This window comes from Hevea brasiliensis, chromosome 10 (assembly GCF_030052815.1).
Source record: "Hevea brasiliensis isolate MT/VB/25A 57/8 chromosome 10, ASM3005281v1, whole genome shotgun sequence".
Taxonomy (NCBI): domain Eukaryota; kingdom Viridiplantae; phylum Streptophyta; class Magnoliopsida; order Malpighiales; family Euphorbiaceae; genus Hevea; species Hevea brasiliensis.
In genome coordinates, this window is record NC_079502.1 from 13249692 (window position 1) to 13264506 (window position 14815).

General features: G+C 33.2%; 2 protein-coding genes across 2 annotated transcripts; both read right to left on the reverse strand.

Moving 5' to 3' along the window:
• Positions 1-305: 305 nt before the first annotated feature.
• LOC110670680 (exopolygalacturonase-like) lies at positions 306-1963 on the reverse strand. Its single transcript, XM_021832802.2, has 4 exons — positions 1791-1963; positions 1398-1697; positions 764-1279; positions 306-673 (listed from the first exon to the last, which is right to left on the reverse strand). Exons 1-4 carry the CDS (start codon positions 1920-1922, stop codon positions 446-448), a joined length of 1176 nt encoding a protein of 391 aa, XP_021688494.1. The 5' UTR covers positions 1923-1963; the 3' UTR covers positions 306-445.
• A 10509-nt stretch (positions 1964-12472) lies between these two features.
• On the reverse strand, positions 12473-14184 carry LOC110670670 (exopolygalacturonase-like). Its single transcript, XM_021832792.2, has 4 exons — positions 14013-14184; positions 13620-13919; positions 12986-13501; positions 12473-12894 (listed from the first exon to the last, which is right to left on the reverse strand). The coding sequence occupies exons 1-4, from the start codon at positions 14142-14144 to the stop codon at positions 12667-12669; spliced, it is 1176 nt and encodes a 391-aa protein (XP_021688484.1). The 5' UTR covers positions 14145-14184; the 3' UTR covers positions 12473-12666.
• Positions 14185-14815: the final 631 nt, after the last annotated feature.

A 14815-nucleotide genomic window follows, 5' to 3' on the forward strand; every position in this document is an offset into this window, starting at 1 on the left:
TTTACTTAAAACCTAAAGCAAAAATTTTTATTGATGTAACTAATTTTATAAAATATATACATCAAAACTATTCCTTCCAAAGGCTTTAAAGCACAAAATCTAAAAGAATAAGGGATTTCATGACAATAAAGTACTATTTTTATTGTTAATTTTGATCAACACAAAAAATCACAACAGTAGTGCAATGTTGAGTAAAATTGCATATGCTAAATTATTTTGGCAAAATTAAAAAAAAAGAAATGGATACAAGGTTAGAGCCTTTTGTTACTTTTAGACATTAAATGAAAAATGAAAATAAGATAGAATTAAACAAAAACCAACAAAATTTATTGTCATTATTCACCACTTATTTGTAGTAACATGTTGCACATGAAAATGCAATTTTACTTTCCTCTCTATATAAATGATAACTAATAAAATATATTGTTGCATGTGCTACTGTTATTCATTGACAGCCTGCTGGATTTAGCTTCCCTGTAATTGTTGGCTTAACATTAGTGCATTCTGATTTTGCTGGTCCTTCAGCACCACTATATGCTAAGTCGATGTCAGCAAGTTCCACATTTTCGCATGGGAATCCACTGCTACAATCAAGTTTAACGGAAAGAGCACTTGCAGAAGTTCCCTTTATATTTTTAATGCTAACGCCACTAATCTTGACTTTTGATGGCCCCTAAAAAAACATATCAATCATAGTCAAATAGAGAAATATAAATTACCATTATCCAATACTATGAGATTTTTTTTCTTTAATGGTTAGTACCTTATCATTGCATTGCCCATATGGGCAATAATTTTGATCTATAAGGATAGGATTCGAGACATTTTCCATAGTAATATCCTCAAAATGGATATCAGATGCACTGCCACCAAATTGTGCAGGCCAAGATTTAATTCTGACACCATTCATTGTATTGGTAAGGGTGCAACCTGTAACGGTGATTCCAGAAACGGGTTCTTCATTTTCATACCTACCCAGGCTTCCTATGCTGATGCCATGACCAGGTCCACATGTAACTTTTGAAACTTTTAGATTTTGGGTTCCATCACCAATAGAGATACAATCATCACCTGTACCTATTTTTGTATCAATAATATTCACCCCCTTTGATCGTCCAATATGAATTCCATCTGTGTTAATGCTAGTTTCAGGTGCGGTAATTATAAAGCTTTGGAATGTAAAGTCTTCGCATCCCAAGACATTGACGTGAAAATTCTTGCTATTGAGAGAGGTCACATCACGGACTAGGCCTTTCTTAATGAAATTAAACCTAAAATTCTAATGAAAATTATCAAATCAACAAAAAGCGCATTAGAAAAATTTTGGTAGAGCCATTGCAAATCGTGGCCAATGTAAAGTAGCGAAATTTTTTAACATCAGACTAAAAAGAGATTACCATAGGCATTGGCTTGCACTTTGGATCTTTGGCACAATTATTTGCTTTCCATGCACTTTCACCTTGACCATCAAAAGTTCCTTTTCCAGATATAGTGAATTCATCAACATGATCAAAATTAAACCAACCTTCCCCTTGCAAGTCTGGTGGGGCCTGCAACGTTCCTTGAACTTCAATCTCTATTCCTCCCTTGCAAGGACCTTCGACACTCACTACACCTGACAAGAATGTCCCTGCTGGAATCAAAATTTTGCTAGATCCTGTTGCTGCGCAAGCCTCTTTCCAAGCACTCAATATAGCCTGAGAGAGAGAAAGGAAAAGGAAAAATTTTAGCTAACGTTAGGAAATCAAAGATAAAGTAAATGTTCACTTGGAAAAAGTACATGGTCATACCTGACTTGTATCTGCTTTGCCATCAGCTACTGCCCCAAATTTTGTTATATCAAAAACAGTAGGTTGAGCTTGAACAATAGAAACATATAAGAAAAGTAGATATATTTTTGAGAAAACTGTTTTGCTATCCATTTTTTTTGTTGGTTTCGTCCTATTTTTGTCTCGTATAAAGTTTTTACGTAGTTGAGCAGATATATCTTTCCCCCCGTTGCTTTTATAAGGCTAGCAATTGCCAAATTTAACCGAATACTAGTCAAAATTTCCCCTTTTTCTTGCCTTATTTTTTTGTTATTGCATTTGGAAATGTTGAATGTTTTAAGCTAAAAATAGATTCCTGAAATGAATAATAATACCATTATAATCAAGCACACGAAATTCAACAATCAGATTTGGTTTTCTCAATGCAAATGATTTGGTAGTGATGTCACTAAAGGTTCCCCATCTCATAATCATATTTTATGATCAATTAACCCAGCCCATTTAAAGAGCTTCTTAAGACTTCCTTTTAGCTTTCATACATATGGATACCAAGAACCTAGAAGCCATGACTTACATGAGGTGAATTATAAAATCCCTGGTACCCGTATGCCAGAGACATTGTATTGCCTTTCCTGACATCCTTGTCCTTTACTTTTCATAAATAAGCTCAATGCATATATGCCTTTTCTTTTCCTTTTTTTTTTCGTTTACTTTCTCATTAGGTATCGTTGGGTCATCCACACATATACAAGAAAACTAGTCTTTAATGAGAGGAAAAATCCTCGTTAAAAGTCAAATAGTGATCGCTAATAATATTTAATGAATATAATAGTTGATTGTTAAGTTGTTGTTATAGGGTCCGTCATTAAAAAGTCTAAGCTAGACTTTACAAAACTCGATATTAATACTAATACTGAGAACATACTATTCGGTCATTAAATTTATAGTATTAACTATTTTGGCCTTTGTCAATGTTATTAGCAAAAGAGGAAATGGTCATTAAATTTGAATTAAAAAACCATTATTTTGCAATATAATGACCTTTGATGTCATCGACAAAAATTATTGTTGATCAAAAAAATTAGTCTTTGAAAAATAGTAACAATAGTGAATAACGGTCATTAAAGGTTCCTAACGACAAAAAAGAAATAGTTGTTAAAAACTATTGACGGGAGCAAACGATGCTTGTTAAAAACTACTAATGATAGCGAAAAGTAGTCATAAACAACTACTAATGAAGTAAAGAAATGAATGTTAAATATTAATAATGATGAAAATGGTTGTTAACTATGATTGATGACCATACAATGTGATTGTAAAAGATTGTTAATAAAAAAAAAAGATTAATAATCAATATAAAGTAAAAAATTATCGCTAATGACCGTAATTTAGTTATATTATTAGTTTTAAACTTGCTGAAATTTAAATACACAATTAACAATACTATAAAAGATGCATCCATAACTACAATAATATTTATATATTAATCTGAATAATGTCATAACAACTATTTCAAACATCGATTTAGTTAATTGTTCACACTTAGTTTGTGAATGTCAAGAAGATAACAAAACTACTTAAAGATTGAAACAAAATCAATAGTTTCTTCAAAGTTACTTTTGAACAACTTCACCCAAAAAAAGTCACTTCTGCAACACCTTTACCATTTTCAAAATCACATCTGCATCAAAACATAAGAATGTAATTACACTATAAGAACTTTGAAGTATGTTAATAACTTCAAACAATCTTCACATTTAATTTAAAATTTATTCATATTTTAATTTAAAATTTATTCAAACAATCTTTACAGTACCGACTTGGGACTATTGTGTAGAGCTAAGTATTTCCAATAGTAAATCGAGATAAGGATAAGATTGTAGAACTAGGATTAATAAGACAAACTAAAGAAAAAGTAAAGTATTATAACACAAAAAGGCAAAAAGACAAAGAGATAGCAATCCCTCGATTAATTACACTGTGTAAATTTTGAGGACGAAATTTTATTTAGAGGGGAAGAATTGTAACGCCCTCATCGTAGGTAGTCCGTACATTTTACTGTTCCGACGACTAATGTTAAGAAAATATAGGAAAAATTTAGAGATTTTATAAATTGGTATAAAATAATAAAAATAACCCGATGAGTACCATGAAGGGCATTTTGGTCATTTCACCTCTAGAGGTGAATTTTGACCTAAATGTCAAATTAAAAATTAGGAAATAAAATAATTAACATAAATTAAATTTATGAATTTGAATTTGAAAAATGGGAAGAGAAAGAAGAAGAAAAGACAAGAAAAGAAAAGAAAAGAAAAGAAAGGAAATAGATTTATGAAATTTAAAAACAATAAAGTACACATAAATGTATATGTATATAAATACCCATAAGAGACAATGTAACAGCCCGATCCTTCTCCAGTTAGTATTGTCCGCTTTGGCCCATAGGCCTCACGGATTTGTCCCTTGGGAGGTTTCATTCCCAAAAGCGCGCTAACCAGGTGAGGAAGGCTCCCACATATATGGCCCAAATCTTTTCTTCCCGTTTCCGATGTGGGACACGAAGTTTTCACCCCAGTGCGTAGCTGGTTGAACAAGCACGTCCCAACCCCATCCCTGGGTCGTGACAGACAAAACCCCACCAACCATCTTCTTCTTCCTCTTCTCTCTCTCTCTCTCCTTGCCGTCTCCCTTGGTCTCTCCCTCCCCACCATTGTTATCAAGTTTAAAGCTTGATTTCCTCTTCATTTACCCATCAAAACCCATAGCTCTCTTCACAAATAATTCTCCCCACTCCATAAGGAAGCTTTAGATACCCATTTGAAGAAGAGAAATTGAAGTTTGCAAGTTGGGTCACAAGGTAAGTGCAAAAATACCACTTCCTCTCTTCTTTAAATCTTGTAAGAATGATGAGATGAGTGAGTATTCCATGAAAATGAAAACAAATAAAAAGGAATTGAAGAACCCTAATTTTGGTAGCCATGAATCTTGTGAGGTTTGTTGTTTTTAAATGATGAAAAATAGTTCCATAAGGATGTTTAAATAGTTGATATGATAAGAAGTGTAAAAGAGTTGAGTTTGTGTAAATTGGGTGATTGGAATTAGGGTTTATGTATATGATGTGGGGACTTTATATAAATGCTTGAAATTGACTTGGTTGAGTTGAGATTGTTGCTTATAGAAGTGCTATGCATGCCAATTGAAGTAAGGAAGATGGAGGAAATTGAAATTGGGAGTGCTTGTTTTCTGCAGGTTTTGGGACTCATGAGTCCAGCATGAGTTTTGAGTCATAACTAAAAATATGTGACTCCAATTAGTATGAGGCTAATTGGAGGTGAAACTAGACCCAAAATAGCCCATTTTCCATGAAGAAACCATGCCTAAATTCTCCTCAAAACTTGACCTAAATACTGCCCAAATCCGGATTGCCCTGCACCAAACCTAGAAAAATGACCAAATGAACAGTACGTGATCATTTGGCCATAACTCTCTTTATACTGGTCCAAATGACCTAAACTTTCATCAATGGAAAGCTTAGACATAGGGCTACACTTTTCATGAAGACCACTTGACCCATTTTTGCTTTTAACCAAATCAAATTGTTAGCACAATTTGAGTCACTAAAACTGCCAACCCAGAAAATGACCAAATGAACAGTACGTGTTCACTTGGTCATAACTCTCTGTATACTGGTCCAAATGACATAAAATTACATCAATGGAAAGATTAGACATAGGGCTACACTTTTCATGAAGACCACTTGACCCAGTTTTGCTTTTAACTAAATCAAATTGTCAGCATAATTTGAGTCACTAAAACTGCCAACCCAGAAAATGACCAAATGAACATTACGTATTCATTTGGTCATAACTCTCTCTATACTAGTCCAAATGACCTAAAATTTCATCAATGGAAAGCCTAGACATAGGGCTACACTTTTCATGAAGATCACTTGACCCAGTTCTGCCTTTAACTAAATCAAATTGTTAGCACAATTTCAGTCACTAAAACTGCCAACCCAGAAAATGACCAAATGAATAGTACGTGTTCATTTGGTCATAACTCTCTCTATACTGGTCCAAATGACCTAAAATTTCATAGTACGTGTTCATTTGGTCATAACTCTCTCTATATTGGTCCAAATGACCTAAAATTTCATCAATGGAAAGCTTAGACATAGGGCTACACTTTTCATGAAGACTACTTGACCCAGTTTTGCCTTTAACCAAATCAAATTGTTAGCATTCAGTCACTAAAACCGCCAACCCAGAAAATGATCTGTTCATTTGGTCATAACTCTCTCTATACTAGTCCAAATGACCTAAAATTTCATCAATGGAAAGCTTAGACATAGGGCTACACTTTTCATGATGACCACTTGACCCTATTTTGCCTTTAACCAAATCAAATTGTTAGCACAAGTTCAGTCACTAAAACTGCCAACCAAGAAAATGACCAAATGAACAGTACGTGTTCATTTGGTCATAACTCTCCCTATACTGGTCCAAATGATCTAAAATTTCATCAATGGAAAGCTTAGACATAGAGTTTTGCTTTTAACAAATCAAATTGTTAGCACAAGTTGAGTTTCTAAAACTGCCAACCCAGAAATTGTCCAAAATACTATTCCTTTGGTATGCTTGACCAGTTTTGGCAAAAATGCCATAACTTGGTCTCTAAAGCTGCAAATTGAGTGAAACTAGTGCCAAAAGTTTTATAAGACATAGCACAATAATTTTTATGTTTTGACCAAGCTCTAGAAACAATTGCATCCTAGGGAAAATATTAGCCAAAATTAGGAATTGAAATTTGGAAAATGTTAAGTTGAACCTAGAATGCCATTTGATACCCGTGTGTTCATTTGGCCATAACTCTCACTAGGAAATTCCATTTGGGATGTGCCAATATGAGCTGGAAACATGATACTTAGGGCTACAACATTGATTTAGACACTTTTGCCAAATTCTAAGTGTAAAGGCCCTAAAAAGAGGGTCAAACATACTGCCCTGAAGTTGGTTATTGCTCTTATAGGACTGAGAGTCCAAGTTAATACATTGACCATAACTAACTACACCAAGCTTGAAAAATTATGAAATTGTACCTGGGAGTCCCTAAGACATAGAGGAACACATCTTGTGAAGGAACCTAAGACTAAAAATGACAAAAAAAATGATCAAATGACTGGTCAAAATTTATTGACCAGAAATTGTAAATTTTGGACAGCTTAGAGGCAAATGGACCAGTTATGGTATTTTGACCATAACTTGAGTTCTATAACACCAAATTCAGTGATTCAAAAAGCTAAAATTCAAGTTTAAACATAGAGGAGTAATTGTTATGAAGGAAGTGTAACTAAATAGACATCTTAACCTAGTCAAATTCCTAGATAAAGATAACACATCAACATGAACCTAAAGAAAAGTTCATGGGAAAAATGCTATCTATGATAATTAAAAATACTCATAAGGATAATTAAATATTAAAAGTGATATGAATATGTAAATTGGGACTAATGTCCTATTAATATGAAATTAATGGTACCAATGAACAGTACCAGAAAATAGTAACAGTGAATAGTGCTAAAATAATTAAAAATGTTTAATTGCCCATAGTATACCTAGACTTATTTATTTAGTTTGGATAAATTGGTATACCAATTAGGGACTGCAGATAGTAGTACTGCCTACCGAGAAAATCATAAACTGACAAAATATGTCTAGTATGATTGGTCTCCAGGCTATATGCCTACTTATTGGTCATTGTGCCTAACTTTCTTTCTGGCTTTATAAGCCTGACAGCGGGTCTCGTGCCCGACAACTGGCCTCGTGCTTGACATACGTATATTGGATAAACATACAGCTGTCTAACCAGTATACACCCGTGCATCCAGCTTTTATAATTTGTTATATGTTTCTTGGGCACCGATAAAAATTAATCAAGACTTAATATACAATAAGTAATCATAAAAGATCCCGATAATGTTAATTATTTCCAAAGAGCATTAAAAATATAAAAGACCCAGAAATTATGAGTTGCAGATATTATTTCAAATGTTAAATTATTGTTATTATAAATTATGCACTACTAAGTGTTATGTTTAGAGCGTTGGTTTTCCATCGCGTAGGTACTGGAGATCAGTCCCAACAGCCGCAGCAGTAGCAGTAGTAGTGCTCACACAGAGATCGATAAGATCTGCCAGTGTTTACTAGTCACCTCTACAGTTGTATTTTGGTAGGGCCCATGTATAGACTAGTATTTTGGTTCATTATGTCTATTCGTGATGTATTTCATTTTGGACTTGTAATTAAACTTTGAGATTGAAATGAAAACTTGTAACTTATTATCTATGAATTTCTATATGAATGCAATAGATGATACATCATTTTTAGATCTCATAAATAATTGTAAATGATACGATACAAGAGAATATGATATGAAAATGTGTGAAATAAATATGGACATGTTAACAGGTGATTAGTGGAACCTGCCAGATGCTAATAAAACAGGGGAGGCTCTGTCCGGGTCTTCACATAAATAAGATATATATAAAAAAAAATTTCTACACATAAATTACCTGATTTAAATGATATTAAAATTTACAATAGACATGATAGGACAAGATAGGGTGCTCCAGCACCGAATGTGGCAATTCTTGCTCGACTACATAATAGACGGGTAAGGGGCGTCACAATACTAGTCTATCCCAACAAATTTGGTAGTCGAAGTTTGAAGTTTTGGAGAAGAGTATTACAAAAACTCTATAAGACTTCCATTAGGGTCAAACTAGTTACAGTTCAATAAATTTCATTTATTGAATGATATGATCAACCATCAAAACAAACATATTATAAACATAGTTGCAATGCATGTTATGAAATGCGAATAGTAAATGGTATGAATAGCAATGGACTTGGATTTCATTGTTACAATATTTACGTATGTTATGACTATAGCAAATACATGTATGGCTCCAAATTTTCTTGTTATGTAACACCCTCACTGCAGCGATTCCGTACATTCTACTATTTCGGTGACCAGTGTCGGTCCAGACAGCTAGAACTTCTAGAAAAATATTTAGACAAGAGTGAGGAGTCATAAATAGACCAAATAATAGTAAAAAAAATGTAGGAAAAATTTTTGAAATAAAATACATCTAAGTTAAATGAGCCGGTGCTCTAGCAATGGGTAACTCAGTGGGAAGTTGCGGTCTTCGCAACTAGAAGCCCTAAACCCGTGAGAAAATTCATGAAATAATTTTTGGGACTCCAGAGAAGAGTTATTGAGGTTTCTATGGCATTAGAATGCCAATAAAACGCTTAGAAAAATTTTTAGATCGGTATAGACGATTTCGGTTAAATAAACCAAACGGAGGGCATTTTGGTCATTTCATCTTCAGATATGATTTTTGGCCGACTTGTCCAGTTAAGTAAATAATTATTATAATATAAAATATGAATAAATATTGCTAAAAATTAAATTGAAAATAAGTAGAAAAGAAAAAAAAAGAAAATGAAGGAAAATACCTAATTATGACATCACATGATGTCATTAAGAAGGCCTCCACCAATCACAACACAACAAGCATATTTGAAATTATTAAAAAGGAGATAAAAACAAAAACAAAACAGCCATCTTCCTCATTTGTCTCTCATTGCCGGAAATCTCTTATCTTTCTCTCTTCCATGAAAAAAAAACTCTTCATCTCTCTTAATTTTCATTGATTTCCCTCCACAAAACCTTAGACCTCCTTCATTAAAACTTGTTTACACCACTTGGAAAGGTGTTTGGCTGCCAAGAAAGCCAAAGAAAGTGAAGAAAATTGAAGGGAGAAAATCTCTCCATAAAGGTTAGTGCTATCTCTCTCTCTCTTTTCTTGTTTTCATGTTAGGATACAAAATAAATCAACTAGAAATTGTGGAAAAAGAAGAAAAATATGCATGATAGGACCACTTCAAAATTTGGCAGCCAAGGGAGTGTGAGGGGTGTTACATGTTATGTGAAAATATGGTGTTTTGTTTGTTTGGTGCTATATGTGCATTTGCATCTTAAGACTACATTAGTCCTTGGTAGTTGTAAAAATTATAATGATAATCAATATCTAAACTCTCTAATTACTAACTCTTATTCCAATATTTTTCTAACTGACATGATGATCATTCTTATTGTGAGATTAACCTGCATTCATGCTCATATGACTATTTAAGCTGTTTCTATATTAAAAATATTTTTGTTTCATTTCTAAAACTTCATAATAGCAATAGTAATTTAATTTCTAAGCTTATAAGAAAATTAATTACACATTTATATCTCTTAGACATTGTACAAGGGTGAGCTAAGCTCTATAATTATAATGATTATTTGAGTTATAGATTGTGAGGATGAGCTAAGCTCTCTCTGTATCAATTTTATTTTTATCTTTCATACTAAGGGCGAGTTAAGCTCCATATTTATGAGTTTAAATTTCGTTGTAAGTCAGGTGAGTTTTATCCTTCGTTGGGATGCCCAATTTTTGGCCCGACTCTATTCATTTATTATATGTGAAATGGGCCACCTAATAGGCCTTTTGTTGGTTTCATTACATTAAGCTTATTATGGGGGCACGGTCTTATGCTGACCCAAGTCCTAGTTTCAATCTGACTAGCAAGAAGAAGTCAGGACTTGGACCAGTTAAAAAGCATGTAAACATAAAAAATAAAAAAGGAGTTTTAAAATTATTGGTCGAGCTTAATTTGCTTAAAACCTAAAATTAAAAATTTGATTGATGCAACTTACTTTATAAAATATATATGTCAAATCCATGCTATCCAAATTCTTTAGAATACAAAATCCAAAAGAATAACGCATTTTATGATAATAAAGTACTAATTTTATTGTTAATTTTGATCAACACAAAAAAAAAAAAATCATAGCAATAGGGCAATGTTGAGTAAAATTGCGTATGCTAAATTATTTTGACAAAATTAAAAAAAAATGCATACGAGGTTAGGGCCTTTTATTATTGTTATACATTAAATGAAAAATGAAAATAAAATAGAATTGTACAAAAACCAACAAAATTTATTGTCATTAGTCATCACTTATTTATAGTAACATGTTGCACATGAAAATGTGATTTTACTTTCCTCTCTATATAAATAATAACTAATAAAATATATTATTGCATATGCTACTTTTATTCATTGACAACTGGCTGGATTCAGCTTCCCTGTAATTGTTGGCTTAACATTAGAGCATTCAAAATTTGCAGGTCCTTCAGCACCACTATATGCTAAGTCGATGTCAGCCAGTTCAACACTAGTTAAATTAAATAAATTTGATTTATTGAATGATAGGATCAATCATCAAGCCTGTAACAGCCTGATCCTTCTCCAGTTAGTATTGTCCGCTTTGGCCCATGGGCCTCACGGATTTGTCCCTTGGAAGGTTTCATTCCCAAAAGCGCGCTGACCAGGTGAGGAAGGCTCCCACATATAAGGCCCAAATCTTTTCTTCCCATTTCCGATGTGGGACACGAAGTTTCCACCCCAGTGCGTACCTGGTTGAACAAGCACGTCCCAACCCCGTCCCTGGGATGTGACAAAGCCAAATATATTATAAATGTAGTTACAATGTAAGTTACAAAATGTGAACAATAAATGGTGTGAATAATAATTGATTTTGATTTCGTTGTTAGAATATTTACATATGTGATGACTATGGAAAATGCATTTATGACTCCAAATTATCTTGTTATGTGAATACATGATGTTTTGTTTATTCAGTGCTATTTGTGCACTTTCATCTTAGGATTACATTAGTCCTCGATAGTTGTAGAAATTCTAATCATAATCAATATCTAAACTCTCTGATTGCTAACTCTTATTCCAACATTTTTCTAAGTGACATGACGAGCATTTTTATCGTGAGATTAACCTACATTCATACGCATATGATCGTTTAAGCTATTTTTGAATTAAAAATATTTTTATTTCATTTCTAGAACTTCACAATAACTATGGTACTTTAATTTCTATGCTATAAGAAAATTAATTACATATTTATATCTCCCAAACATTGTACAAAGTTACACTAAGCTCTATAATTATAATGATTATTTGAGTTATAGATTGTAAGGATGAGCTAAGCTCCCTCATTATGGATTTTATTATTGTCTTATGTACTGAGGGTGAGTTGAGCTCTCCATTTGTGAGCTTAAATTTCGTTTTAAGTTGGGTGAGTTCTATCCTTCATTGGGATGCCCGATTCATGGCCTGACTCCAATCATTTATTATCTTTGAAATGGGCCTCCTAATAGGTATTTTGACGGTTTTACTATGTTAAGCTTATTATCAGCACAGATATATATGCTGACCAAAGTCTTAGTGCTAGGCTGACTCGCAAAAGGAACTCAGGACTTGGACTAATTAAAAAGTCTGTAAACATAGAAAAAGGGATTTTAAAATTATTGGTTGAGCTTAATTTACTTAAAACCTAAAGCAAAAATTTTTATTGATGTAACTAATTTTATAAAATATATACATCAAATCTATTCCTTCCAAAGACTTCCAAGCACAAAATCTAAAAGAATAAGGGATTTCATGATAATAAAGTACTATTTTTATTGTTAATTTTGATCAACGCAAAAAATCACAACAGTAGTGCAATGTTGAGTAAAATTGCATATGCTAAATTATTTTGGCAAAATTAAAAAAAAAATGGATACAAGGTTAGAGCCTTTTGTTACTATTAGACACTAAATGAAAAATGAAAATAAGATAGAATTAAACAAAAACCAACAAAATTTATTGTCATTAGTCACCACTTATTTGTAGTAACATGTTGCACATGAAAATGCAATTTTACTTTCCTCTCTATATAAATGATAACTAATAAAATATATTGTTGCATGTGCTACTTTTATTCATTGACAGCCTGCTGGATTTAGCTTCCCTGTAATTGTTGGCTTAACATTAGTGCATTCAGATTTTGCTGGTCCTTCAGCACCACTATATGCTAAGTCGATGTCAGCAAGTTCCACATTTTCGCATGGGAATCCACTGCTACAATCAAGTTTAACGGAAAGAGCACTTGCAGAAGTTCCCTTTATATTTTTAATGCTAACGCCACTAATCTTGACTTTTGATGGCCCCTAAAAAAACATATCAATCATAGTCAAATAGAGAAATATAAATTACCATTATCCAATACTATGAGATTTTTTTTTCTTTAATGGTTAGTACCTTATCATTGCATTGCCCATATGGGCAATAATTTTGATCTATAAGGATAGGATTCGAGACATTTTCCATAGTAATATCCTCAAAATGGATATCAGATGCACTGCCACCAAATTGTGCAGGCCAAGATTTAATTCTGACACCATTCATTGTATTGGTAAGGGTGCAACCTGTAACGGTGATTCCAGAAACGGGTTCTTCATTTTCATACCTACCCAGGCTTCCTATGCTGATGCCATGACCAGGTCCACATGTAACTTTTGAAACTTTTAGATTTTGGGTTCCATCACCAATAGAGATACAATCATCACCTGTACCTATTTTTGTATCAATAATATTCACCCCCTTTGATCGTCCAATATGAATTCCATCTGTGTTAATGCTAGTTTCAGGTGCGGTAATTATAAAGCTTTGGAATGTAAAGTCTTCGCATCCCAAGACATTGACGTGAAAATTCTTGCTATTGAGAGAGGTCACATCACGGACTAGGCCTTTCTTAATGAAATTAAACCTAAAATTCTAATGAAAATTATCAAATCAACAAAAAGCGCATTAGAAAAATTTTGTTAGAGCCATTGCCAGCCGTGGTCAATGTAAAGTAGCGAAATTTTTTAACATCACACTAAAAAGAGATTACCATAGGCATTGGCTTGCACTTTGGATCTTTGGCACAATTATTTGCTTTCCATGCACTTTCACCTTGACCATCAAAAGTTCCTTTTCCAGATATAGTGAATTCATCAACATGATCAAAATTAAACCAACCTTCCCCTTGCAAGTCTGGTGGGGCCTGCAACGTTCCTTGAACTTCAATCTCTATTCCTCCCTTGCAAGGACCTTCGACACTCACTACACCTGACAAGAATGTCCCTGCTGGAATCAAAATTTTGCTAGATCCTGTTGCTGCGCAAGCCTCTTTCCAAGCACTCAATATAGCCTGAGAGAGAGAAAGGAAAAGGAAAAATTTTAGCTAACGTTAGGAAATCAAAGATAAAGTAAATGTTCACTTGGAAAAAGTACATGGTCATACCTGACTTGTATCTGCTTTGCCATCAGCTACTGCCCCAAATTTTGTTATATCAAAAACAGTAGGTTGAGCTTGAACAATAGAAACATATAAGAAAAGTAGATATATTTTTGAGAAAACTGTTTTGCTATCCATTTTTTTTGTTGGTTTCGTCCTATTTTTGTCTCGTATAAAGTTTTTACATAGTTGAGCAGATATATCTTTCCCCCCGTTGCTTTTATAAGGCTAGCAATTGCCAAATTTAACCGAATACTAGTCAAAATTTCCCCTTTTTCTTGCCTTATTTTTTTGTTATTGCATTTGGAAATGTTGAATGTTTTAAGCTAAAAATAGATTCCTGAAATGAATAATAATACCATTATAATCAAGCACACGAAATTCAACAATCAGATTTGGTTTTCTCAATGCAAATGATTTGGTAGTGATGTCACTAAAGGTTCCCCATCTCATAATCATATTTTATGATCAATTAACCCAGCCCATTTAAAGAGCTTCTTAAGACTTCCTTTTAGCTTTCATACATATGGATACCAAGAACCTAGAAGCCATGACTTACATGAGGTGAATTATAAAATCCCTGGTGCCCATATGCCAGAGACATTGTATTGCCTTTCCGGACATCCTTGTCCTTTACTTTTCATAAATAAGCTCAATGCATATATGCCTTTTCTTTTCCTTTTTTTTTTTTTCATTTACTTTCTCATTAGGTACCGTTGGGTCATCCACACATATACAAGAAAACTAGTCTTTAATGAGGGGAAAAATCCTCGTTAAAAGTCAGATAGTGATTGCTAATAATATTTAAT

Coding starts and splice junctions, on each gene's coding strand:
- LOC110670680 (XM_021832802.2), bottom strand. CDS start 1,922: ATGGATAGCAAAACAGTTTTCTCAAAAATATATCTACTTTTCTTATAT. Junction 1,280..1,397: donor AGTGCAAGCCAATGCCTATG/GTAATCTCTTTT, acceptor AATTTTCATTAG/AATTTTAGGTTTAATTTCAT. Junction 674..763: donor ATGGGCAATGCAATGATAAG/GTACTAACCATT, acceptor ATGTTTTTTTAG/GGGCCATCAAAAGTCAAGAT.
- LOC110670670 (XM_021832792.2), bottom strand. CDS start 14,144: ATGGATAGCAAAACAGTTTTCTCAAAAATATATCTACTTTTCTTATAT. Junction 13,920..14,012: donor GCAAAGCAGATACAAGTCAG/GTATGACCATGT, acceptor TCTCTCTCTCAG/GCTATATTGAGTGCTTGGAA. Junction 13,502..13,619: donor AGTGCAAGCCAATGCCTATG/GTAATCTCTTTT, acceptor AATTTTCATTAG/AATTTTAGGTTTAATTTCAT.